Source organism: Sylvia atricapilla, chromosome 9 (genome assembly GCF_009819655.1).
Source record: "Sylvia atricapilla isolate bSylAtr1 chromosome 9, bSylAtr1.pri, whole genome shotgun sequence".
Classification (NCBI taxonomy): domain Eukaryota; kingdom Metazoa; phylum Chordata; class Aves; order Passeriformes; family Sylviidae; genus Sylvia; species Sylvia atricapilla.
Genome location: NC_089148.1, coordinates 11,672,806 through 11,697,001, shown reverse-complemented (window position 1 = coordinate 11,697,001; position 24,196 = coordinate 11,672,806). Strand labels below are relative to the sequence as shown.

At 47.9% G+C, this 24,196-nt stretch overlaps 1 protein-coding gene across 1 annotated transcript in view; it reads right to left on the bottom strand.

Annotated features, from left to right (window-relative positions):
• Positions 1–11,548: 11,548 nt before the first annotated feature.
• Positions 11,549–24,196, bottom strand: part of TEDC1 (tubulin epsilon and delta complex 1) — a 66,382-nt gene continuing 53,734 nt past the window's right edge. Inside the window, exon 8 of the mRNA XM_066324863.1 lies at positions 11,549–12,797. Coding sequence (XP_066180960.1) covers positions 12,441–12,797 — 357 coding nt within the window. The 3' untranslated portion in view covers positions 11,549–12,440. The remainder of the gene's footprint in view (positions 12,798–24,196) is intronic.

The window sequence follows — 24,196 nt, the reverse complement described above, 5'->3', positions numbered from 1 at the left end:
TATTCCCAGCCCTTGTGCCTCCACCAGCTCACCAAGTTTGCCCCAACACAGATTAGATCTGAGTGCTCAGGAGGTGGAAAAGTGTCTGCCTTGCCTGTCACACCTTGCTGGGAAGGATGGAAAAGGCTCTCCCAGGTTTCCCAAACTCTTGATGGAGGCTGGAGGGGAGGGCCAGGAGCCAACCAGGCTGGACAGGGATCCTCACCCAGCCTCACCAAGGGGTTAGTTTAGGGAAGAGAGAGACCAGGCAGACCTTCTCTGCTAGGCAGGCTGCAGCCACACTACTTTCCTCAATCTCAGCTCCAAAGCAGGGCTTTGGATGCTGTTCCTATGTCCTGAGCTCAGCCTGGCTCTGCTCCCATGCCAGCAGGTGTCCAGGGGATACCTGGAGGCTTGCGAGCCCCAGATAGCAAAGTGTCACTTTGGTGCTATAGCTGTTAGGGAAAAGAGCAGAATAAATGTTCTTACAGAGCTGGCATGCTAAAATATGATACAAGTTCGACCATAACTCACCTGATCTTGCATTTAATATAATTTCTAGTGACATTTGTCATTAATAAATATCCTGTCACTTCCCTCTGCTCCAGAGTTGCTGCTTCAGAGCACAGGGTGTCCCTCCTTCAGGCATTTACCCTGGGGAGATGTTCCCTCCTGCCATCATTTTCCCATTCAGCAGCCAGCAAGGGACAAGGGACCAAAGGGACTGGAACCCCTGTGCTTTGGGGTGGCTGGGAAAGGTCTGGGCTGTGGCTCAGGGCTGGCTGTTCCCTGCACACCCATGTCCCAACCCCCTGCACACACACACATACACTCTCTCTCTCTCTCTCTCCTGTCTGCTCGGGAATCTGCCCATTGCCATGGAAACTGTGCTGACATCAGGCACTGCTAACGTTATTCCAATGACTAATTGCTTTATCAACAGTGAGCCAAATTACTGAAACAATTTCCATGCCCCAGAGATCTGTATTTAACACCCAGGCACATGCCAAAAAGTGTCCCTCACCTGCAGGGATGCTGGGCAGGGCTGTGGGAGGACAGCTGGGGACTCTTGCCCAGGCTTGGATGTGTGGCACAGAGGGGCTGTTAAATCCTAATTTTCTGTGCTTCTCGAGAGCTATTTTGTACCTATTTAGTAGTGCCTAGGCTCCAGTTCAGGGGGTACCCCTGTTTTTCCAGCTCACAGCGATCTGTGGTACTTGCTGCTGCAGACAGCAGTCTGCCTGGTCTTTTTTCCTCTCTTGTTTTTCTCCTTACATGCCTTCTTCCTTCTCTGTGACTCTTTTGATTCAAAGGCTCATAGGAGGAGGATCCTATCATCCCAGAAAGTGCAGCTTTCCAGCACACTGCCTGGTGCTGCCCCTGTGGCCATTTCTGTCACTGGCTACACTGTCGGAAGCTGCACACATGGCAAGTGCCTCCTCGTCCCTGTCCTTCACACAAACTGCTTCTTATGTTCCTACTCCAGAGCCCTTCCCAGCTTCTACCCTCACTGCTGTGCCCAGAGCCCCTCCAGGCAGGGCAGCTGTGGCTGTGCAGCTCAGGATGGGAACAGCAGCCCCACGGAACACTCCAGGGCTGGCATCCACAATGGTAAACCCAAAGACCAAGAAGAAACAGCTCAGTTTCAATTGCAAGATTGAAAGCTGATGCATCACTTGCCTGCCCACTCCTGATGCTCAGGGATGGTGTGAGAACCATTGCTGCCTCTGGCCGGATCAGAGAATAGTGGCAGAGACACCTTTCACCAAAGCAGGCTGCTGAAAGCCCCACCCAACCTGCCCTGGAACACTCCCAGGGCTGGGGCATCCACAGCTTCTCTGGGCAACCTGTGCCAGGGCCTCAGCACCCTCATAAGTGGACAATTTCTTCCTAACATCTAATTCAAACCTGCTCTCTTTCAGTTTGAAGCCATTCCCTTCCCTCTTTTCTATAAGTACTGGAAAGATGCCCTAAGTTTCAGGTACTGGGAAGATGCTATCAGCCTAAACAACCAAGGCGAGGTCAGCCAGTGTCTGGGATGCTGGTTATCCCAGCAGTACATCATTTCAGAGCATTCATCAGACTTCAGAACAAGGCAAAACTCCAGGAAGAAGGTGCTTTGCCACCAGAGCTGCCGTGAGAGGCACTCAGGGGATTGGCCTTTCCATTATTTTGTTCTGAAATAACAAACGCCATCAAAGGGCCCCAGTCAGAGACAACTCACAGGACAGGACAGTGAAGGTCCTGCTCCCGGCAGACTGCTGTGGCTGCAGGGCTCACAGCTTGTGGGTGGCTTTTCTCTGTATCTGCTGGATCCTGGAGCAAATCTGACTGGAAAAAAGGCAACCAGAACCCAACAGAGGCCAGCTCTGTATGCTTATTCCCTTAAATATTTTAAATCCCTTCCTTAAGGATATGTGATAGCTTATTGCATCAGCAATTTATAACTCCTGCTTCCCTACAGCATCCGAACAGTTTATGGTTCTGTGTTATTTACTGGCTGACACCGAAATAAGAAACATTATGGAAATTTGTTAAGGAGTTATTCAGAAGCCCCAGAGGCAGCAGGGAGGCACTGGCACAGCTGTGGTGCATGGAAGCCTCCGTGCCCAGCCTGCAGCAGCTGTGCCTCCCTGCCTGCATCCCTGCATCCCTGCATCCCTGCCTCCCTGCCTCCTCCTCCGAGCCCTCCGGGCTGCCGGAGCAGGCGCTGACTGACATCATCACCTTAATGAGTGGCAGACACTGGTTGCACCTGGTGCCGCTCCGGGGAGCGTTAATTACCCTAATTACATCAGGCTAAGGCTGAGCCCCCGGTGACACCGAGCCGCCAGCACTGGGGCATTATCGCGGTCCGCTCTCGCAGGACTCCACGGCTGCATTTAGCACAGCAGCCCCAGTCAGGATCCGCATCCCTCACCGAGTGTCAGGCCCTCCTACAGTGAGAACTTAACAACACACCGGCCTCTTTTTTTTTTTTTTTTTTTTTTTTTTTTTTCCCGCTCCCGTTAGACAGAAAATATTCGCATTTCTCCTCTTTTTTTTTTTTTTTTTTCCTTTCCCTGCGGACACAGAAGTGCACTTTGCAGCGCCGGACAGACACACGGCTCTCCCCGCGGGCGGAGCGCCGTGCCCGGGCTCCGCTCATTAATGGGCTCATTTTGGCCGCCGACCCCCGCAGCGCCCATTAACACACGAGAGAGCGGCCGGAGGGGAGAGCGTCACTAATCAAATGTGCTGTTAACATCCTAATCCATTTCATTAGCCCGTTTCATCTGACACTTACTGAGGCTCCGTGTGAGGGGGCTGAAGGCACACACGGCCTGTCCTGTGGGGGAAAATAATCCTTTTTATTAGAGCCGTAATTCCCTTTTATCTTGTATTCGTTTGTTTCTCGAGCTGAAGGGCGCCGGGGATGTGCAGCTCCGGCAGCGATGCCAGGGCTTTTCCCTTCATGTGTGAACGTGTCATCACACCGAGACTAACACTGGGAGGGATCCAGGCAGCAGCAATGTCCAAAAATAAAAGGGGGGGGATAACCCAAAACAAAACAACCAACCAACCAGCCAACAAAAAAAAAAAAAAAAAAAAAAAAAAAAAAAAAAAAAAGCACAACAACTACAACAAAAACCAACCAAAACTCCCCCACAGCTGAAAACCAGGGGTACCTGATTATTAGATTACGTATTACTGGACTGTATTTTGGGGATGTTATCTAGATGACCCTCCACCGAATATTTCGGAGACTGAAATGATGAAAAACTTCCGATCCATCTGAAGTCATTCCTAATTTCTCTCTCGCTTTGAATGTCAGCCACGTGAGGTCCCGGAGCTGAGCAGAGGTGGGATGAGGAGTGACACAGACTGCTCAGGAGGCCGGTGAGGCAGCGAGCTGGAACCTGCACGGCTGTGTCAGGCAGAGGGGCTGGCACCGACTGATTCTCTGCACACACCCCGTGTCTCCTCTCCAAAACAAAACATCCGAACCAAATGAACATGACCAAGATGCTGCCTGATTCTGCCTGGGAGCGCTGCACGACCCCGGGGGTTGGTGTGTCAGAAAGGACCTGAGGTACCAGATAAGCAGGTCTTTGTTACCAAACAAACATCCCTGAATGTGTGTTCTTCCCACCCAAAAACATACTCGCGACTGCATTAAAACTTCAAGCTATTAAAGAAATATTTTATGAAACAATAACTTTGTGGATGTAATATTCATCTTGAGGAGTTAGGTTGTGGCAGTCCTTCAGAAACAGCCGAGGAAAATGCCTACATATCACTGAAATGTTCCCACGGAGCAACGCTGAAATGTTCAAACTGCAGCATAAGCAAGCTCCTACCTGAATGTAGCCTTCTGCCTGCAGTTCCGAGGGCTCCTTGGGAGCAGCCCCGTGTGCCAGCAAGCCTTCCAGGCCATGCACTGGCACCAAAACCTCCCCGAGCCCACCCCAGACGGCTGCTCTGCTCCCTGGCACGAGAGAGGAAACAGATGGCATCCAGGCTGGGTGGCAACTTCTCCCTGGCTGGCCTGGGCATGAAGCAGGTTAATGCACCGCTGGAGCACCCTGTGCCACCCTCCCCAGCAGCACACCCCTCAGCTCCCATCCCCAGGAACATGGGAGAGGACAGGAGGTACAGCCCGCTGACATCCCCTCGCTTTTCCTCGCTGAGATGGGGGAACAGGGACTGTCGCCACAGCCAGAGGTGGCAATGGAAGGGATGAGTGGCAGTCAGGGCATCTCTCACAGCAGGACTCTTAGAGGGACACAGCCCCTTTTGATAATTTATTAGCACACAGAGTCCCTGCAGCCAAAACAGCAAAATCCCTGTTCCTTGCTATGTTCTAACCCACTTTTTCAAGACAATTTCTGAACAACTGATGAAAAAAAAAAGGAAAAAAGAGAACTTTAAAAAGCATCTTTACTCTTAGAAATTCAATGCCATCTGCTCCCTCAGCATTGCCCAGGGCATTTGCCTCCCCCTGAGCAGCCAGTGGATGGAAGCTGGCTCCCACCTGTGCCCACCCCCAGGCTGCCACAGGCACTGCTGTGCTCTGCAGGGTCCCTGGCAGAAAAAACCAGAGCTCAGAGCCTGGTGTCACATTCCTGTGCTTAAGAAAATGGCATTGAGAGAGAGGGAAAACGCACAGCACTGCTGGTGGGCAGGGAGCTGCCAGGGGCTCCAGCCCCAGCAGCGCTGCCCTTGGCAGTGAAGGCAGGGCTCAGTGCAGCTCCAGCCAGGGCTCCTGTGTGGGAGCAGCAGCACAGAGTGTAAGCTACAGTGGGTTACAATGCTGAGCTGCAGCTGGCACAGGGAATGTCCTTACAAGCTCCTCAGGGCAGGCTCAGTATTTAATGCCTACATTAAATACTCACAGCTTGACTGTGTTGAGCCAGGGCAGCACCGGGAAACTTCCCCGGGTTCTCTCCTGACGTGGATAGGAGACAGCTGTTTGTTAAAAAGGCACCATCGTCTCCAAACAAAATGAAGCACAGTCGAGCGAGAAATCCCTGCTGTGGGACCATAAATCTCTGCCACCCCTATCCCCACAGGGGCTGGAGCACGGCTGTGGCTGCTGGGCAGCAGTGTGTTCTTGCACAAAGTGCGTTCTCCAACCCCTTTGGGGCTGGGATCTCCTCCCTGGGAAGGGTCCCAGCCTGGGGAGCCTGTCCCTGTCCCCATCACAGGTCCCAGGGAAGCAGCAGGACAGTGCATTCCCAGCTGCCTATTCCTCACAGGGATGGCAACTTGGGGTGACACTGTCCATCCCCACTGCCCTCCCCATCCTGCAGTCCCCCTTTCCCCACAGCACTTACAGTCCAAACCATGGCATTTGCCTTTCCACCGGGACACAAGTCTGTGTTCATCCTGTGCCCAGCCTGGGAGCTGGAGACCCCAAGCATGTCAATGAAAAGCTCTTCTTGACTTAGCAATATGAATTACAGATGATATAAAGGCCTATTAAAGGCTGATTTCTAGAACAAATGCTGCCCCTGTGGCTAATCAGCAGAATATTTCCTTCATTGAGAGACAAAATTAATATTGCTGTTTGGCAGACGCAATGATGCCGAGCAAATAACTTGCAGTTGAGCTTTATTGTTATTATGCCTTTGGTTGCTGGCCTTGGCCTCAAGAGGGTAGCAACAAGAATGGGGGAATACAAATGGAAACCTCTACAAGCCTGAAATAAATGCATGCCCTGAAACGGCAGGGAAGCAGGGTTTAATAGGAGACATCAGCCTGCACAGCACAGGCTGGGCCCACTGCCCAGGCCCCTGCAGTGGCACCCAGCAGGCAGGAAGACAGGCGCACAGCCTTGGCCAGGACATCTGCCCCAGCTCCCAGGTAGCCTGGACCCCTCACTGGGAGCCTTTCAGTGTATTTGCATTTTTAAAAGGGGTTTGGGAAGCGAGAAGGCACTGTGTAAACACCATGAAAGCTAGCATTAATCACGGGTGATAGCGTGGTCTCCTTGCCAGTGGTTAGCATTCAAAAATACATATTAGCATTTTTAATATTAATCAGTATAAACAAGAAAGATACTTCTATAAAAATTAATTAGAAAGCTCCTTTACTTAGAGGACACTAATACATTAATATCACGTCTCAGGGCTGTGAAGCATTCATACAGAATGAACCTCCTGAGGCTCGTGGCTTGCCCACACCTCACACCACGAGCCAAGGCTCATTCACTTGGGTCAGGGGCTAATCCTGCCCCTGGGGTCACAGGCCACCTTGTGCCAACCACAGGATGACCTGTGCTTCAGAGCCCATGGTCCCTCTAAGGCTTCTTCCCCCTCCCTGCTGAGCTCGTGGCAGGAGTGGCCTTTTCATGGCACTGATGGTGCCACCTGGATAAGCCAAGTCATTCCAGGGCCTGAGGCTGTCCAGGGCTGGGGCTGAGCCAGTGCAAGAGGCAGTGATTGCTGTGCTCCCAGAACACACACAGGCTTCTGCCTTTCACCCCTCGCTGCCAACGGGGCCACAACAGCAGGAGCCCGAGCGCTGGGAACACAGCAGCTCCCACTCCAGGGCCAGTTTGCCTCAGCAAGGAACCTCCATGGAACAGTGCCCCAAGAAAACCCCTGACCCCTGCCTTCCCACAGCCACATCTCTTATGCCCTGTGTCTTCTTGGGACCTGGCTGTCAGCACAGCCCTGGCACCCACTGGCTTATAGCCCAGGAAAGCTGCAAGTGCCACATGGAGGACAAGAGCCCGGTAGGATTAAACAAAGTCCTCTCCTGATCCCCACCAAGTGCTGGAGATTTTGCCAACTGAGCAATTGGGATGACAGAAAATACCAGCTTTTTACCTTGGATTTGTGTTTGCCGCATAAAGGGTGTTTGGTGCAGGACAAGCCCCAGGGCCAGCACAGCCCTGCTGTGCCAGCTCATCCCCCACAGCCCACTCCCTGCTGATGCTCCACTGAGCCAGGTGGTATTTCCAGAGGATTTGCAGCTTCCTTCCCTCCGGAGCAGCTGGGGGCTGCTGCAAGGCAGAGGCGGCCTCTCGTGACACGAGCAGGCTGATTTAATAAGGTCAGATGGGAGAAGAAGAGCATCAGCAAGGCCTGAGAGCCTGCTTTCACTCTACCCCAGTAAATCCCTGGTTTGCCAGTCTCTGATACAGGCAGCCATGCTCAAATATTTCTTCACTGTACTTGATGCTAAACGAAAGCAGGAGCCACCAAGAGAGCTCGGCTTCTTCCCAGCCCCACTGCCCCGTCCAGCCCAGGCTGCTTGGGGGGCCATGCCTGTCCCCCTCCTCCTGCTGACCCCTGCCAGTGCCCAGGGAACCACAGCCCGTGGCTTTCCCCAGCTGCCTGAACTCCCTTTGCTCAGGTTCAGTGTCTAGATGGAACCTCGAGGAGGGGTATTTGTGGGCATGTGAAGGGCTCTCCAGCCCTTCAGAAGGAAGCAAACCAGCAGGATCAGATGCAGACCCTAAGGTTCACGCTGGGAAATAAGGTGGCACAGGTGACAGTGAAGGAACCTTCTGCCCGTGACGGTGACAGCTCCTTGGTTGAGTGGGACATGGTCACCTCATGGCTGGGGGATGATGGTGGGGCTGGCAGAGCTGTTTGTAAGCACAGATCCCACCAGAGACAGAAGCTGGGGCTGGGCCAGACATTCCCAACCTGGGCCAGGCGCCTTCATGGGAGACTGGGTGCTCACACAAGGGTGAGAAGGCCTTTGTTCTCCCTGCCTCCTTTTCAGAGCAGCAGGGGAAGAAAACAACTCACAGGGATAGGAACAGGGATCTGGCTCTGGCCTGGCAGCTGGGACACAGGGTGGGGATGGAGGGGCTGCAAGGATGAGGATCTTCCCAGCCTAGAGGTGAGACACTGGCAGCCAGGGCTGGGGCTGTGAGCTGAGGAGCAGCAGCACTGTCAGACTGCTCCATATGAGCTGTTGGCTCCAGGAGGCGAAGCGTGAGGGTGAAAGACCCAAGGCTCTTGCTGGAAGAGGCTGAGGGTCAGAGGAGAGGGAGCTGAACCATCAGGCATGTGTTAACTCCCACTGAGCTGCATCACGCTGTCACACACACACCAACTGCTAGCAGCTCATCCTCCAGCAGGAGCTGGTGGAGGAATCCCACGGGGAGCCCAAAACACTCCAGGCTGGAAGTCACTGTTCACAGCAGCTCTTATTTTTAAACATAGGTTGCAGCCCTTATTAAGCAGCAGGCGCCAGGTTGTCGGGAGTTGCCTTTTGCCAAGGGAGCCTCCTGTTTTGACTGCAAGCGAAATGATGCTCAGTTATTTGGGGAGGAACGTTTCCAGCTACACAGTGAGCCAGCGTTATCAGCTAATTAAGTATTCATGGCCAATCCCATTTTCCTAGCAAGATGCTTGGAAAGCAAGCACCACTTATACCAGAGCAATGGGTTAAACTGTGCTCTCCTACAAACACCTCCATGCTGGCCACCAGAGCCTGCACACACACAAGTCCCATAAAAACTTCTCTTTAAGGCTCTGCTGGAGAAAAATCCACCAGCAGTGTGGTTTAAACACTGCAGCAGTATCTCAGCCTGTCTGCAGTGAAGCACCAGCAGAGCAGGAAGCAATAGGCCAGGTGCTCCCAGTCCCATGAGGAGGGTTAGCTGTGACAGGAGCTTCATGTGGACAGGCTGTGCTGTCAGCTGGCCCCAGGTGAACATCTGGGACAGCTCTTCCCTGCCTGACCCTTGCCAGGGGTATCTGACAAGCACATGCAGCATCTCTGCCAGGTGCTGATTTCCCCAATGACCCTGGTTTCCTGCTTTTCCAGCACAGGCTCCTCTTCTTTCCCAGCATCGCTTAGTTCCCAGCTGGATCCAAACCCAAACTACACCCTTCAGGATGCACCAACAAGGAGAACTGCTTCAAACAAAGCAGGAAGCAAACCCTGCTGCCCACCCCAGATGTTTGGACAGCATCACCACCAGCCTTTCCCCACCACTTGAGTTCAAAAACCACCTGTAGACAGTGTGGCACTCTCACAGCTCCCCCAGCCAATGCCCACCTACTCTTCTCTGCTCCACTCCACCAAAAATCTTAGGGCAGATTCCTGCTTTCACACGGAACTGTACAACCAGCATGGTGGTATGGCAAAGGGCAAACTTCTTAACACCTTCTTTATTTTCAGCCTGTAGTGGGTTGTTTACAACACTCTCTAATTTCTGTGAAGTAATACTTAACATTTCAGAAGCATGCAGGAGCCCATGGATGGCATGTACCACTTGAGTTACCCTCCTCCTGTCATGGTATCTGCTACAAACCAACCAGGCACCTGGATGCAGCTTGTCACACTCTCCCAGGGCAGCCATTCCCCCTCCTGCAGCATCCTCAGCTGCTGACACAGGGCCAGGCCCCAGTGACTGAAAGGGAAATACCACAGATGCTATGGTAATAACAATGTGAGGTGACAAACATCTATTTGTTCCTAGGTTATATCACATTCAGTGTAACTGTGGTCACTCAGTTCACTTTCCTGCCCTCACTGCAGCTGACGTTAATCCAGGGGTATTTTCTTTGGCTTTTAAGTGGTGTTTATCCTCCATCACCTCCCAGCAGTAGTGGAGAGCCAGCTGATGGCTCACCAAGCTCATGAGGACTGGAGTGCTGCATTCCAGATGCACTGACATGCCTCACAAGTTGTGACTGGTCACCAAAGCATGACCAGAACTCAGCCCCTCTGTGTCCAGCTCCTGGGGAGGTGCTGTGATTTTTAAAAGGAAACACGACCCTCCAAAACTCAGTGTGGGAGAGCACCAAGCCCTTATAGCTTCGTGCACTCTGTGCTGAGACAAAAGGCAAAGGAAAGAGGAGGCTGCAGTATTTTATTTAAAACCACTGCCAGCTCAAAACAGACCACTGACCTTCTCCAGGGCCTGCAGAGTAGCTGTTCTGATTTAAGCTAATTGGTACCTGAAACAAAAGGCAGTGCAGGATCGGTGCCAGAAGACAAAGCCCAGTATTGCCCATGCTCACAGCATGAGGTGTCTGCAGCCCCTGCCAGCACCCCTGGTGGAAAGGTGAACTTCTCATCTGCCTCAGCTGCAGCCCCTCTGGATGGACATTCCAGCAGCTGCAGCTCCAGCCCACTGGCTCTCCTGACAGCTCCCGTGTGGCCACTCCAGCAGTGGTTGGTGCCATGTGGATTTCTGCCAGTCACTGTGGGCACTTGTGTACATCACACACACGCTGTACAGACACACTGGGCACTGCTGGTCTTGACACCCCACCTGAGAAAAATACACTTCTGCAGGGTCAGGCAGGGGCAAGGTGCTGCCAGTGGGGCAGTCTCTGCTGAAGGGGGCTCTGGGCTGGACACTGAGGCACAGGGCCCTGAGTGTGTGTGGTGACAAAGGGCTGATCCCAGGATATCAGCCATCCTCCAAGTGACTCCTGGCAGTTTAAGTGCACAGCAGGATAATAAATCCTGAGGAGCCACAGCAGGCCATGAGCTAGACCTGCACTTGAATCTGAGGGCTCTTGCCATGCCCAAGAATATTTGCCCACTCTTCTCTGCCGAATATCCCAGGAAAAGATCTTTTGAGGGCAACATTTCAAACCTAAATGTGATGCATTATGAAAATTCCTTTCTATAAAAGCTAAAGCAGGATATAAAACACTCAAAAAGAGAGAGACTGGTGCTGCCACTCTTGTTAGTACTGGGATATACTGCTTCGCTCCCATTTATGAATAACTTTCTGGGAAACCTGTGTCTGAATGAGTCCTCTTGTGCATTAAATGCCAGCAGTCCTGGAGCCAACACCTGCCCAAAGCTGTACCAGCCTGAAACTGGCACCCTCCACCTACAGAGACCGTTTGGAAAGCAGAGTGGTGTGGACTGGCTTTTGAAAGCCATGGAGATTCTTCCAGAAGCAGCTTGGGCAGGTCCATGGATCTTGCCAGTCCCACAGGGATTTTCTGCTCCAGGACTGTGTGTCACTGCCAGTGCCAGCAGGAACACTGGTTGTGACTGACAGCCTTGACAACACACACAACAGCCTGCTCCCAGGGCTGCTTCCCCAGACAAAGAAATCCCACTGCCCACAGCAATTCACAAATAAAAAGCAGACCGCTTTATTTAAATATTATTTATTCCTCAAAGTGTGCAACTAGAACATAAAAATATTCCTTGGTGAAAGCAAACCAGAAAAGGTTTGGAAATTAAGGCCAAAGGAAAAGCATTTCACTGTTCCAAGGCAAGAAGCCTTCAGAGACAGAGCTTGGAGACTCCTCAAGCTTGCAAGTTAAGGTCTTTCTGTATTTCTGTATCACAGAAACTTCCCATAGCAGATCCAAAAGTTATCCATCTCATTGTGACTCATAACCTCATGGAATGGGTTTCCAGTTTGTCCTCTTTGAGAACCCAATTATTTCAAGTGCATCACACCAGTAAATGAAATCAGTGCAGTGCTTTATTTATTATTAGGCATTTGTTTTTCTTTATTGTGACTACATTATAGCTGCCACGAATACTCCAAGCAGCTGAATTAAAACAACACACTTTCCTGAATATTTCCAATCTCTCTAAGCCTTGGTATTTTTCATGTTCTCCAATACTTGGATTTTTCTGACTAATGAACTCTTCCAATCGCTGGAAAATATTGAATGCAATTAGTACTTCAATGCACAGCCTCAGTGTATGCCATGCCTAGCAGCTGAGCGCTGTAAAAGAGCCCAGTGCTTGGCAGAAGAACTAGGAATCCAGAAGATGAAAGGGAGATTTATGCACACTCCCACCAAGGCCTAATGCAGAATTTAATTGGCAAGGTTAGCAATAAGGGGGCTGCAGAGAGAGCACTGAGGCTGTGGCCCCAGTACAACTCACAAAGCTGTGACAAGTTAGACTTCCCAGGCTAAAGAATTAGAAATTACATTCGGTTGCTCAGCTCACACTCCCCCATACCAAGCTGCACAAGGTGACCAAGCCACTCTATTCCTTGCTCCCCTCAGCCCAGGTGTCTGTCTTCAAGGGGAGATACAAATCACTCCCTCCAAGCCTTCTGCAACTTCACCCAGCCTGTGCCGGCACTGCTGCCGCAGCTGCTGCAGCTCTCTCTGCAGGCTGCTCCCTCTCACCTGCAGCTCTCTGATCACCTCTGCAGCACTGACAGCTGGGACTGCCTCCCGGGACACACACCCACCAAAGCCCATCTTGCTGGCAGTGGCTTTGCTCCTCAGCACCAGCCTGCAGGAACCGTGCATCTCCTTTTTCTGCGGAGCACCAAGGGATACAAGACCTCGCAGCTTTAGGTCAACACTTTCCTGTATCTTTCTGGCAGTGGCAGAGAACCTCTCCTTCTGTAGTTCTTCCCTTGCTGCCACCTGTAGAGGGAAGAAAAAGAACAGGAAGGGAAGAGTATGGCACATTGCTAGAAAGAGAAAGAAATCCTCCCCCCAAGAAACAACACAAAACATCACGTTGGGACTAGGACACACCAAAAAGAAGAGCCAGCTGTAAGTGTAAGCTGAAGTGTGTGGCAGTGCAAACTGAATGGAGCTAACGTGTGCTTTCAGCCAGGCAGCAGCCTCAGAGCTGCCTGGAGTCATTTGTTTGCACATTCCCAGTCCAGCAACCCCTCCAGTGATGATTTCCATACAAGGCCTCTCAATGCTTCCCTCTACTAGGGATTGGGTGGGTTGGCTTCAGAGCAAAGCACACACAGCAAAAAGGGAGACCCAGAAGAGTGACCTTCATCCCTGTTGTGCTTTAAGCCACCAGGTTGTCATACCAGATTAATTGCCTCGTGAACAACAGCATTATTTCTGTTTGCAAATGCTTTCTGGGCTTGGCATTGCTGAAAAGCAGGGGTGACAACTGTAAGAGAGCGATTCCTTAATTCTCAGTTCTCATTATGGAGTAACAATTAAGAAAAGGAAAATAATGGAGCAGAGACAAGCAGAGGCCAAGACCAAAATGAGTACCAGGCAGCACACTTTCATTGAAGACAGGCCCCAATAAAATAAAAGCTCTTCTTGTGACAGCATCACAGTCTGGATTATAAAAGCAATTGTATACACTGGGATTTTTCCAAAGCATTTGATTTAATGTTCTCTAACAATTTGATTCGAAGAACTTGCAAGATGGTAATTGCCTTGCCAATTTTACTAGTGGATTAAACATGAATTCAGTGACTCATCTCAAAATGCACTTGTCAGTGGGGAAACATCTATAAAAAAGGCACCCTGCTAAGGCCTTCAGGGAAATGGGTCTTGGCCCAATGGGATTTTCTGTTCCTGCTATGGCAGAAAGCTGCCAAATCAACTCAGTCAAAAAGCAGCAAAGTTTCCCCAAAAGTGATGCTGCCTCTGCAACCTGCCTGAATCCCAGAGCTCTCCTGAGGCTTGTGCTCAGCTCTGGAGTTCATGCCTCAAAAAACCACAGGGAAACAGAGATTAGGATTCACAGTCAGGTCATCCAGTCACCCACAGCCCAGAAAACCAACTCAGGATATGAAACCTAGAGTTCAAAATATTCCATTCATGCAGACAGATACATAGTTTGTTTTACTTCCTAAAAGGAAGTGGGGGAAAAAAGGTGGTAAAGATCAGACTTTGCTGACAAAGCCGTAAGAAGATCAAATGGATGAAAATTCGAGTTAAGATATTCAGCTTCAGAGTAAGACATTGTTTCCTACTGTGAGGATAATGAACCATGAAATGCTTCACTGCAGCTTCAGGGATGAATCCTTTGGCCAAAGCTCAGCTCAGGTCAAGCTCAGTGCTAATGATACCCCTTTCCAGCCTTGAAATTGCTCTGCAACCCCTCCTTTTCCTGCCCGTGGGTGAGGCTGAGCGGCTCCTTGGGGTTTTAAATCTGCAGATCTGCATTAAGATGTAGGTACCTCAGACATCACAGCTTTGACAAGTTCTCTGTAAAGTCAGGGATATTTTGGCAGCTCTCTGAAGCACCAGCGATCAGGCAGAGCTCAAAGCAGCCCCTGCTGCAAGGACAGGAGTCCTCCGGTGGCAAAGCACCCGCAGCATTTCCCACTGTCAAGCTGCTCAGGGTCAGACCAGCTGCTGTCTATGAGAAAGAAAGGATTCTTATCCCCCCAGATCAGGGGAGAAGGTTTTACGACTGAAACAAGTTCAGAAGGGTATGACATGCAGGGCATCAGTCTGAACTGCCTGACAGTGAAACCCTGCAGGTGTGACAGCTGCAGTCACAGCCAAATTCCTCTGCTGACACCAACTTCCCCAGGGCTCCGCTCACTCTTCCCACATCTTCCTTCAGAATATCTTCATGAGTTTTGCAGCCAAGTAATTAATCCTCTCCATAGTCTTCTGATGAGTTATTCTCACCCCTCAGCCTCCGCTTAAAGAAGATTAAGAAAATCAATCAAATCAGAAAAGGAGTAAATTTCTCTGAATTTTTACTAACACATTAAAGGCTTTTATCGATGCAGAACCATCTGTTAAAGGAGACCTCTGTTGATTAAGGCATTTGAACAGAGAATTGAAGCCACGAGAAGTCTATCTTTGTCCTTGTCCAAGAACCAGGGGTCCCTCTTTATCATAATCCCCAAGGAATTCAAGGGACATCTCTTGCTGTTGGCTGTAAGAATAACTGAGGTGCAATTCTCTACCACCACTTCAGAAGGAACAAAACTGAAAAAATAAATTCAATGTTATCTGGTCTCCCTGCAGCCAATGAATAAATGGAAAATGATGTTTGCACAAAGTGGATTTAACACTGGAATCCAGGACGGGAAAAATTTCCCATCAGTTACAAACAACAACATCACTCAGCAAACAGAGCCCACAAGATGTTATTTATTTTTCACATTAAACTCAAGCAGAAGCACAGTACGGTTGTATAAAAGCATTCTTAATGAAACATAGGTTTTCATACTCTCCACCAGTGAAACCTGGAAAATTTTATTATCCACTAAGCAAGGCACATGATGGAGGAGCAGCATGCTCCTCTCAGCACTGAGTGCATCGAGCTCTAACCCACAGCAACAGCAGGGTAGGAATTACCCCAGGGAAGCAGGAGCAGTTGTAAGGACAAGGACAACAGCCCTACAGCCAAGAAAACAGAAGGGTAACAGAACCTACACCCAAGTATAGAAGGAAGTTGCACGTGCTATCTTATATAGAGAGGACTAGTATTTCCTGGGATAACATTAGGTAAACTTAAGAGGGGAGATTTTAAAAATTATCCATATTATATAAGATAAAAAGTTCAGCAAAGCACTATTTACTTCCTATCAGCACAATCTGGAATTGGAAAGCTAACTCCTGTTCTGTTCTTCTTGGAAGGCTCTGCAAACATATGTATGGCCACAAACACTCTTGTTGCAGTTTATAGATTTCAATTGCTAAAAATCTCCAAGGGTTACCTTCGAGCAATATCCTTTACTCTTCACATCCTGAGTGATTGTGAAAATAGTCAATAATCTCCTCCTGTATGGTTAATTGATGCTCTTTAACAGCTTGCTGTCTCCCATTACTCAGCACACAACGATTATTCTACTCTGCAAAACAATCTCAATAGACCACTTTGTATTAAACAAACATATTGTAAAAGATTAGGAGCCTCAGCAATTTGTGCCTGCCCGTTTCTATCCCACAGCTCTGCCTTTCAGCCTCAATCTACCAGCTGGAATTTGAATTCCCAATTAGGTGCGTAGTGCTGTCTGAAAACTGCTGCACATCCTCTCCAAATAAATACAACAACATGATAATCATCTTTTCCACTTGTACAGAACCACCCTCATCCCAAAGGGACCCGGTGCACTTTGAGAAATCCCACTCCAAACACAGATGAAGAATCAGCATCTTCAAACTGACACATCTCCTGCTCTGCAGTGGGTTGGCTTCTGCCTTCCCAGCTCTTAATTTCTCGGCTGCTCTTTGGGACAGGACAGTGGCCAAACTGCCCTGAATGCATCCAGATGTTTTCCTTTGGACAACTTCAGTCTTCAAAAGGCATTAGGAACTAAAAGCTAAGGGGAAAACTGCAATAATTTCGATGTTCTAAGAGGAAGCCAGCAAGCCAGTGGAATTGCAGGGAGCAGGATTGCATCTGGGATCAAAGTGAAAAGGGACCAAAGTGACAGTCAGCCTGGGCTGTCCTCCCCAAAGCTGGGGCAAAGGGCTGCAGTGTGCACGGGCACAGCTCCTGCTGGCATATCCACAGGCAGGAATGTGCAAAGGAATAAGCACTACAATAAAACAGACCTCTTCAACATTGGCTGGAGGGTGGGCAGAGACAGTGGCCTCTAGCCCCTGGCGTGGCAGAACCAAGCCAGGCAGGACATCTGTCAGGTATGGAAAGGATTTACCATCTCCCTGGGACACCACTGGAATGCTGCCTTTACAAAACCATTCAGGCTGGCATCTGACGGAGGAAAATGGCCAAGCCAAAGCAGAAAAGGATGGGCCCAGTACAGAGCTGGAAAGGGAAACATGCAAAGGGGAAGCACATCCAAACACCAGGCTGAGCAGGCAGCTTGGTTAATCCACCGTGGTGGATTTTAACTCTTGCACCAATGCACCGAAGAGGCTTTGAGCCTGCAAACACCTACACACATGATTAACTCCCCCAGCACTTCCTCAGGCCAACCTTCTCTGAAATGTCTTCTACTCAAAGGTAGCTGTCTGAATGAGAAGAATAGCCAGTACTATCTCATCTGCTTTCAGTCCTGGGAATCCTCTGGCTTGGAAGAAGTCTTGTAACAACGACTTCAGTGGGCAAATCATGGCAAAGGTAACACTGCCTATTTTGAGTAAGCTGTCTTCCAGTTTCTTTGCATGTTCCACAGCCTTGAGGCCACAACAGTGTTACCCTACATTCACCTCCCCTGGCCATGTGACAATTTGCTATGTGCACAGCCCCAGTCTTTCTGCTGCCCATCTAGTGAAGCTCTGCTTCCACCAACTGCTTGGATGCCCCACACACTCAGCTCACTGGATCCCTCCTCAAATGGACACCTTCCAGCCCCTCAGCTCCCTCACATTTGCCTGCACCTTTCTGGTAATGAGCTCCCCAGAGCTCTGTGTTCCACTCCATAGGGCTTGAAATCATACCAGAGAGGCTGATCTCTCTCCCATTTTTAATAACTCACTAATAAAAAGTGCAGTAAAAATCACACACAAATTAGTTCCTTTTCTGCTGAAAAGCAAACTGAACGTGAATTTATTTGGAGAGAATGGAACCAACACGCAAGACATCCCAAAGAGATGCTAAGAGATCTAGATAACCACATCATGTTACTTAAATCATTTCCAGTAATGGCCTAGCTAAAGTGACAATCTCCCAAATGCTGGAAGTCAATGCTTCAGCTTGTTAGAACTTCACATGGCAACCTGAAAGCCTTGCAGCTGCATCCTTGAAGGAAGCTACTAGCTAGAGATGAAGGTTTAAAAAGCAGCAGCAATGAAAGGTCCAAACGTCTACTTCCAGGAATAGGAGGGGGGGAATCATAGGAGCATTTCCATTTTATGATTGTATTGCTGCCAGCTTCAAAGAGGGAATAGCAAACAAATGGTTGGAATTTCTTTTGAAGTAGATGATAAAGACCAGAATCATGTCATTACTTTCAAATCACAGTCTCTTCATATTATTCTAGGAGTTTTGCAGAAACAGCTGGAACAGTATTGTTCAGAAAAACACACTGCACAAGCCTAGAAATGGCACATTTTCTGTCTCCTGTCCTATCTGTCCACTCCTCCTCTCTTATTTCCCTTATGAACAGGGAGAAGACCCCATATGCATGGAGGATGAAATACAAATTATCCTTGCCAAGCTGTACAGATACTACAAACTGTGATGACTGCTTTTGCCAGAAAACACAATGAGCCTGAGAGCCTCCTTTGTGCTCCCAGACACAAGGAACAAACAAAAAAATCTCAGATCTTGTCTTTTGGGGTTGGGGAGTGAAAGGAAATTAGGAAATATAAACAGACACAATATCCAAGCCACCAAGTCATGCTCCTTTGCCATCAGGGTATAATAACCCAACACATTTCATAAATTCTGAAAACACCAAACAGCATCTGATTTGCAGAATTTTGTATTCCTAAAGGATGCTCATTTCTGAGTTTTATTTTAAACCCATCATGTGTAAGGAGGCCTCTGTGCCTGAGGAGTTGAAAAGGACGAAGAGAAATATTATATGCTTGGCAATATAAGATTAATGAAAGGTCAGACTTCAGGAACAGAAGAGACCTGCCAGGCCAGTCAGTGCACTCACCACCCTGGCTCCAAACAGCTCTCCAGAACATCACAACATCTCCAGCAATGGGTCCACCAGCCTGGAGGAGCTGCCCAGAGCTCTGAGACTCCATGTAAACTGAGCAGACTCTGATTCAACAGACAAGCATCAATTTTAGATAAAGATCTCTAAGTGAAAAATGAAAGTGGGATAAGGACGGAGATGTCGCTGGGATGGATGCTGTGCAGAAATCCTGACAGCTGGGCACTGGAAACCAGGAATGGCAAATCAACACTGCTTTAGGAGCTCTCCATTTCCAGAGTGGAATCCAAATCAGTCCGGGGACTGAACCTTACAAGCACTTGTCTTTAATCAGCACGAACACTTTATAAAGCATCATTATTTAAACCTTGTGTTGCCTTACAAGTTGCAAACCTTACTGTTCAGTGGTTTTTCCACTACCACCCCCCAAGAAATCCCTTACAGAGCTGCAATCCCAGCTGACAATCTATCTGGGATACAGAAAACAGGATGCAGAAAAAAGGATAAACAAGGATTTGCGCCATACTTTTAAGAAAGTCCTCCTTGTCAGCACTGAAAAAATGGCACCAAGTACAAAAGAAATGAGCAAAAGGAAGCAGAAGTATCAATAACATAGCAGGGGGAAGAGCAGAGTCCACCCTAACTACAGGAGAAATACCTGTAAATATTAAAAGATAGTAAAATAAAACCAAAAGAGCCGGAGGGATCCCACTATTCCCACCCACAAGCATTTTGTCTTCCTGTAGCAGGATTTCCTCACTGTTCAAGGCATTCTGTATCTTGCTGCACACAGAGTAGTCATGAAAAGCAGCACCCAAAGAGGATGCCCACGCAGAGTTTGTCTCAAATATCATCAGAGATAACAGCAACTGAACATGCCAGCACTGCTGCTCTTTGTACAGAACAAAAATCAATAACCCAGGAGGCCTGTGTGACCCCAAAGCCATAAAAACAAAGCTTTTTTTCACACATAAATGGGGTGAAGGCTTTAGCCTTCTTTAACAATGAACAGTAATTTGGCTGGGGCACCAGTTTCTTTTAACAAAAACCTTTGCCTTTTTTGTGAACAATGACGGCTGAGGGTATGACAAATGCTCTCCTTCCTTAGCTGTAGACAGTGACCCATTCAGCCTCGGAGGAGCAGGGAAAGGAACTGCTTCAAGGGATGCTGTGAATGCATAATTGACGGAAAATCAAATCCTGCAGCTCCTACTGCTAGGAAATATCACAGAGCAGGGGGGACAGGACCCTGCAGAACCCATGAAGTTCAAACATTTGCTGAGAAGGAAAATCAGGCCCCCAACCTTCAGAAAACAATCTAAAGGCATTTGCTGCTTATATACAAAAGCCCACAAGTTAGAGCAAAAGCAATATCTGAAATCAGCTGTTCTGGAAACACTGTAACACTGAGTAAGCAGGTGTTTCACTATGAAAAACACCTTACCCTAATTTCAAATTCATGTCTTACAGTGACTTGCCCAAATGTAATTTCAAGCCTCTAAGAAAGTTACAGAGTTAGTACTGCAGCTCTATAAACCTTGTCTCATTGAATCAAGCCTCTCTGCTGTCAGCTTTCAAGGGTTTTAATTTTCTGCCGCAATTTCTACACACTCAAGACTAACCAGTTTAAAAAGGTAGAAACCATCTCTTTCGATTTTAATAGCTGAAGACTTCCCACACTGTCCTGCCTAAATGAGGTTTTTCTTCTCGTGAGATCACTGATGGTACACAAAGAGACTTGAAATAGCCCACTTAATGCCAGTTTTCATGCATTTGAGGATTAAAGCCATAATGAACTTTTTGAATAGTCTAATCTATCACAAAGCACAGGCTACAGTCTCTCACCTGGTAATTTCTGCAATGTTCTGCTACATTTTGGTAAAGTAGACACATATAGTTTTGGGTTTCTAAACACAGACCCCAGCAGATCAAAATACTACTCTAACACTGCGCTACCCCAGGAGTGAAGTGCAATTATGGTTCAAAACATGCCCCTTTTCAGCAATTTCCACCTCAGCTGCTGGGTCTGCTCAACCACCTCTCATCTAATACCCTCAGAATTCCACTTCTGCCTAGGAATTTGCAGAACATGGTCCAGCTATGAACTTTGCCTTGGTCAAATTACACTTTTCTCGCTTCTCAAAATGCCAGACCAAATTAATTCCTTTATTACCCTTCTGTTAATCCTTTCCAGCCTTTCAAGCATTTCCCACCTGTGATGGTGGTATAAGTGGTGCCAACACATTTCATTAAACTCTGAATTGTGATCCATATCTGATCTGTCCTTCAATGACCAGTGGCAGATAGCAACACTTAGTTACCAATAACCTAACAATCCATTACCCTCTATTTCCAAAGGCCATAAAATGGAAAGGTTTGCATATAACCAAAATCAAACGGACCTGAGGTACAGGAATCAGTACTTCTTACTCAATCCAACCCCAGCAACAGGAAGAAACTTAAATGATGTCTTTTGGCTTAACAATAATTACAGCAGCTAAAGCAAAATGTCACCTTAATACAATCACTGATTTTTAACACTTGTTATTAGCTCAGCATGAGGAAAAACCTCAGTCCTTTGGAACTGGTGGTGAATAAATGAAAGGGGTGATCCCAAAGTAACATTAACGGGGACATGATTTGTCCCATAAACTGTGAAGATATTTTAGAAGGGCTGTAAAGCTGAGCTATAGCAACTGACAGAAGATGTAATTATACAAGCTGCTGCATTCCAAATTTTGCCGGGATCTGCAATTTCCTGCAATTAGGGAGGAATGTATGCATCTCCAGTCTTATGCATTTTAAAGCAAGACATTCACCATCAGAATGCTGGCTCCTGGTACACTTATTGTCACTCCAAAACAAACTGACAGGGAAGCTAGGGAGAAGCTGGTTACCTGTCTTACCTAGGAACAGATCTGATAACTAAAAATACAATTTTAATACCCAGAACACCCTTAGCAGCATCTGAGGACAAGAGTTGGCACTGCTGCTCCCTGTTTCAATTAAACATCAGATACTGCAGAGCACTTCCCAAGCCTTCAGATCAGCATCCACACTGTTCTCTCCAATGGAAAGATGGTGAGGAAGCATAGCAATGGAAAACTAGAGGCTGATTAAAGCATTTGACTCAGATAATTTCATAACGAGGAGTGACCTGATCTTGTTGGAATGAATAACATATTTTCTTGGGGTTTGCTTGGTTTGTTTTGGGAGCTTTTCTCTTTGGTTTTTCTTTAAGATAATCCAATGGCTCTGTACTTAAGACTCATGTTTCTAAATTCATTGATGGTAGTCAAAAAAGTCAATTTAGCTCAAGATAAACAAAAAGGACGAAGGATTAAGAAAAGAGAACAACATGAATATTTTTCAGGGTCTTTACCAGAAGAATGAAAATACCCCTGCCAATATGAATACAAAGGCACACAAGTGAGAACAGCACTGCTGAGCCTACAGAGAACTACAGCACGGGCAAAGCCAAGGGAAAATGAAGCCCCGTGGGCCTGAGAGCAGCTGAACTCAGTGAGAGCTGCCCCCAGACTTTCTCCTGCCATGGATCTGCACATCCCACCCCTGACAAGGTGCAGAAGCAGCTCCTCCAAAGACAGCCCTGGGGACAGACCTGAGGCAAACAGCCCAGAACATGCTGAGAGCCGCATCAGATCCATCCCTCTTCCAAAGAGCTATACAAAACTTATCCTGGCTCAGGGGAGACCGTATCACTCTCTAAGAGTCCCCAAAAGGAGGCTGTAGCCACGTGGGGACCAGCCAGAGAGAAAACAGCCTCAAGCTGTGCCAGGGGAGATCTAGGTTGTGTATCAGGAAAAATTTCTTCACTGGAAAGGTTGTCAAACGCTGGAACAGGCTGCCCAGGGAAGTGGCTGAGTCACCATCCTCAAGGAATTGAAAAGACATGTAGATGTGGCACTAAGTGACATCGTTTAGTGTTGAATTTGTCAGTCCTGGCTTTGACTCCATGATCTCGGCAGGTTTTTTTCCCATCTACATGATTCTATGATTTCATGATTCTGTTCCATAGTATCTTCTGTACTCTCTGTTTTGGACTTTTTGGCATAAGGAATTTGCTTCCCAGTGGTTAACTTTTGAGGAGAACAAATGAAACCAAAGGGAAAAACCAAATAGGAGCCAAAAATGCAATTTTACTATTGCAGCAACTCTGCAGATCCAGACAAGGACAGGTCTCAAAATAATAAATGGTCTTCAAAGAAATTTCTGCACCACCTCCGCTCACCTGAAGAGGATGCCAGCACAAAAAGAGCAGACACAAAACTTTGGCAGGAACATCCAAGCTGAGCAGAATCTCTTGCTCTGGAGGCAGGAGCTCACCTAAACCTCTTCAGCTCCTTCACAAGATATGCAAGCCAGGAGACTCTCCGCTCCGAGAAGTGGAACAGCTCCAAGCAGGACCAGCAAACCTGCAGACTCTTTACCAGCAACTGCAAGGAGACACAGTCCAGACTTGTGGAAGTCCCATATGCCACACAATTCTGAATGCACACCACAGGAAATAAGAGAAATAACTCCCTATTTTCTTCTCCAAATTAGAAATTTTGAGCTTTTTACAGCAATTTCAAAAGTTCCATTCTACCATTCCAGCCCTCCATAATGCATTTCTTTTTAACTACAGTTTTATCTCTAGACTTCCCAAATCCTTGAATTCAATTAGAAGATCACAGAAATTAAAGCAGGAATAGGCACACACTGAAAATATACTATATGAAAACCAGAATATGTCAGTGTAAGTAATTTAGACACTTGCAAAAAGGCTGCAGTGCTACTCTGAAAAAGACCCTGACAACTACAAATTACAAAGGAAGGCAACAGACAAGTATTGCTTTGGATAATAAATTGCTCACTTACTTTTCAATTTGTTCTACCAAACTTTTATCTTGGGCAGCAGAGACAAACACTGATGATAGATCATCTCAGATCTAAGTGGCCTGCAGAGGCTTGGAGGGTCCCACTTTGCTTTCAGAATAGTTTTATCACTGCACAACATGAAAGTGGCCACTTCAGAAAGAGTGCTGCTTGTGCCTTGCACTTCTCTGTATCATCCTGCTTTGAAGGAACAGGATGTGAAACTCTGGAATTCAAGCAATGGGGTCCTTGTATGGACAGCCAACAAAAACAATGCTGATACAAACCACTCCAAAAACACAGAGATGAGAGGAAGGCATAACCACCTAGTCATACAAATTTTCAGAAAATGGTTTTTCTTACCCAAGAATTACAAATAACAAGAAAGCCCAAAAACCCCCCATGACTTACAGGGAATTTCTTCACCCCCAAACTGGTTTTCTTTCCCTTGTCCCTTCCAGGGGCTTTGCCTGACCACTGCAGAACCTCCCCCACCACTCAGCCTGCAGCTCCTATCCCAGCTTTTGGGGAAGGCACGACATGCAGAGCAGTAAAGGTCATGCCAGCAACACAGCCTATCCACAGCTATGGCATGAGGAAAATGAACCTTAACTCCCAGCTGGAGATTTTCTACAGAAAACA